This window comes from Lathyrus oleraceus, chromosome 6 (genome assembly GCF_024323335.1).
Source record: "Lathyrus oleraceus cultivar Zhongwan6 chromosome 6, CAAS_Psat_ZW6_1.0, whole genome shotgun sequence".
NCBI lineage: Eukaryota > Viridiplantae > Streptophyta > Magnoliopsida > Fabales > Fabaceae > Lathyrus > Lathyrus oleraceus.
In genome coordinates, this window is record NC_066584.1 from 162,380,156 (window position 1) to 162,383,867 (window position 3,712).

At 40.4% G+C, this 3,712-nt stretch overlaps 1 protein-coding gene across 1 annotated transcript; it reads right to left on the reverse strand.

Annotated features, from left to right (window-relative positions):
• Positions 1–380: 380 nt before the first annotated feature.
• On the reverse strand, positions 381–2,147 carry LOC127094545 (uncharacterized). Its single transcript, XM_051033368.1, has 3 exons — positions 1,785–2,147; positions 1,251–1,550; positions 381–1,109 (listed from the first exon to the last, which is right to left on the reverse strand). Exons 1-3 carry the CDS (start codon positions 2,145–2,147, stop codon positions 381–383), a joined length of 1,392 nt encoding a protein of 463 aa, XP_050889325.1.
• Between the last annotated feature and the right edge of the window lie 1,565 nt (positions 2,148–3,712).

Genomic DNA, 3,712 nt, shown 5'->3' on the forward strand with positions numbered 1-3,712 from the left:
AATGCATCTTCTAGCTTCATTGCCTAGTCTTTTCGAGATACGCAGACAGTCTTTTCCAGGATTTTGTTTATCTGCCTGTTAGACACTTCGATCTGGCCACTCGTTTGAGGGTGATATGGGGTGGCGATCTTGTGTTTAACATTGTACTTCTTCAATAGATTTTCCACCAGTTTGTTTAAGAAATGAGTACCTTCATCACTGATAAGTGCTCTCGGCACTCCAAATCTTGAGAAAATATTGTTCTTTAGAAAAGTCATTACCACTATGGAATCATTAGTGGGTAATGCCACCACTTCCACCCACTTTGATACATAGTCCACAACTACTAAGATGTAATTATTTCCAAATGAGGGTGGGAACGGTCCTATGAAGTCTATTCCTCATACATCAAACAATTTGATTTCCAGCATGGCATTCTGCGGCATCTGATTCCTCTTAGAAATGTTGCCTGTTCTTTGACATCTATCACACTCCTTGACTATGTATTGCGCATCTTTGAACAGTGAGGGCCAGTATAAACCCAACTGAAGGACTTTAGCTGTTGTTCTTTCACCACTAAAGTGTCCTCCATAATCTGAATCATGACAAGCTCTAAGCACATCCTTTTGTTCCTTCTCCAAGACATATCTTCTGACTAGTCCATCTACTCTTCTCTTGTATAGGAATGGGTCATCCCACAAGTAGAACCTGCAATCATGTAAACACTTTTTCTTCTTGTTAGAATAAAAAACATTAGGGATTACACCACCTACTAGATAATTCGCGTAGTCCGTGAACCAAGGGATACCAATGACAGCTAGGATGTGTTCATCAGCAAACTCATCCTTTATTGGTCTCTTGTCTTCTATTTCTTCAATTGGCGACATTTGAGATAAATGATCGGCAACAGTGTTTTCATATCCCCTTTTGTCCCTAATTTCCACATCAAATTCTTGGAGGGGCAAGATCCATCTCAGAAGCCTCGACTTAGAATCCTGTTTAGCAAATAGATATTTCAAAGCAGCATGGTCAGTATAAACAATAACCTTTGATCCTAACAGGTATTGCTGGAATTTATCAAATGTATAAACCACTGCTAACAACTCCTTCTCAGTAGTAGCATAGTTCATCTACGCAGGGTTCAACACATGACTAGCATAGTAAATAACATGTAGCAGTTTCTCTCTCTGTTGTCCTAGAACTGCCCCTACAACAATATCACTAGCATCACACATGATCTCAAACGGGAGAGACCAATCTGGGGCAATTACAATTGGTGCCGATACGAATTTGTTTTTCAATGTCTTAAACGTTGTGGTACATTCTTCATCGAACACAAAAGCCTTATCCTTAACCAATAGAGTGGTCAGTGGTTTGGCTATTTTAGAGAAATCTCTTATGAACCTGTGGTAAAAACCTGCATGTCCTAAGAAACTCCTGATACCTTTTCCGTTAACCGGAGGCGGAAGCTTAGATATCACCTCCACTTTTTCTTGGTCGACTTCAATTCCCTTGTAGGAAATTTTGTGACCCAAGACTATTCCTTCTCGCACCATGAAATGGCACTTCTCCTAGTTCATAATCAAATTTGTTTGCTGGCACATATCTAAAACAAGAGAAAGGTTAGTTAAACAGTTATCAAACGAAGATCCAAATAATGAAAAGTCATATATGAACACTTCCATATGCTTTTCAAGCATGTTAACAAAGATGGAAGTCATGCAATGTTGGAAGGTGGCTGGAGCATTACACAACCCGAATGGTATTCTTCTGTAAGCAAATACACCATAAGGGCATGTGAATGCCGTCTTCTCTTGGTCTTCCGGAGCAATAGCAATCTGATTATACCCGGAGTATCCATCTAGAAAATAGTAGTAATCATGACCAGCTAGCCTTTCCAACATTTGATCAATGAATGGCAAAGGGAAGTGGTATTTCCTGGTCGCAATGTTTAACCTCCTGTAGTCGATACACACTCGCCAACCTATAATTGTCCTTGTAGGGATTAGTTCATTCTTCTCGTTTCTAATGACGGTGGTCCCCCCCTTTTTGGGGACCACATGCACAGGACTCACCCATGAGCTGTCAGATATAGGATAGATAAGACCAACGTCTAGCAACTCCACCATTTCTTTCCGAACCACTTCTTTCCGAACCACTTCTTTCATTGTTGGGTTAAGTCTCCTTTGGGGCTGGACAACAGGTTTGTGATCATATTCCATGAGAATTTTATGCATGCACACTGTAGGGCTAATATCTTTCAAATCCTCAATTTTCCATCCGATAGCATTCTTGTATTTTTTTAGGACTTGGATGAGTTTCTCTTATTGAATACTCTTGAGGCTCGAATATATTATTATAGTCGGGTATTGACCTTCAGAATTGAGGAAGACATATTTGAGATTCTCAGAAAGTTGTTTCAATTCCATCCTCTTCTTGGATTCTTTATTCTCCTTACATGATTGAGGTAGTCGTAAATCTTCCCATCGGTGTGTTCTAATGACGGTGGTCCCCCCCTTTTTGGGGACCACATGCACCGGACTCACCCATGAGCTGTCAGATATAGGATAGATAAGACCAACGTCTAGCAACTCCACCACTTCTTTCCGAACCACTTCTTTCATTGTTGGGATAAGTCTCCTTTGGGGCTGGAAAACAGGTTTGTGATCATATTCCATGAGAATTTTATGCATGCACACTGTAGGGCTAATATCTTTCAAATCCTCAATTTTCCATCCGATAGCATTCTTGTATTTTTTTAGGACTTGGATGAGTTTCTATTATTGGATACTCTTGAGGCTCGAATTTATTATAGTCGGGCATTGACCTTCAGAATTGAGGAAGACATATTTGATATTCTCAGAAATTTGTTTCAATTCCATCCTCTTCTTGGATTCTTTATTCTCCTTACATGATTGAGGTAGTCGTAAATCTTCCCATCGGTGTGTTCGAGATCCTTTCCAATGGGGTTGTGCATTCATCATTGCTAGCACTTCTGATTCTCAACTTATAAGTTACAACTTTATCGAATGCATATAGGACGGGACCCTCTAACCGTATTACCAATGGTGATACCGATCTATTATCACTTATGCTGCTGTCAAACTAGATCACTACTCACTCCGGAGTCTCGAATACCGGTACAATAACATTCACATCATTACCCATGTCTCTGGACTATTGACTTTGGATCACACCTTCACCCATTAACTTCTGACCTCTTAACAACCACACATCCTCGAGGGTTGAATTGTCGATAACACAATCATCATGGTCATGTTCACAATCACTGATCAAACACAAAGTCTTATGTATCTCCACCAAAGATTGTCGGATATGACTAACACCAAAAACCCTGAAATTACCAGGACAACCATCTACCATATTCACACAAGAATATCCATGAGCAGGCAAAGGATTAGCTTTGACATTTGGCACACGGTACTCTAAGAACACCATAACACTCTTGACCAACTTCTGGACCTCATACTTCAATGGATTGAAACTCTCTATATCATGGTCGGGCGCCCCCTGATAAAAAGCACAGTGCAGATCGGGTTTGTACCACCAAGGAAGAGGCTCAGGTGTATGTGGAGGATTCCTCTGCTGAATCAAATTCTTGCCAACCAGGGAAGAATAAAGTTCGGCATAAGTCATCGGAATGGGATCAAAAGTTACATTCTTCCTCTCAAATTTATGCTGATTGTTGTTGTAGTTGTGATTGTTGTGAGTG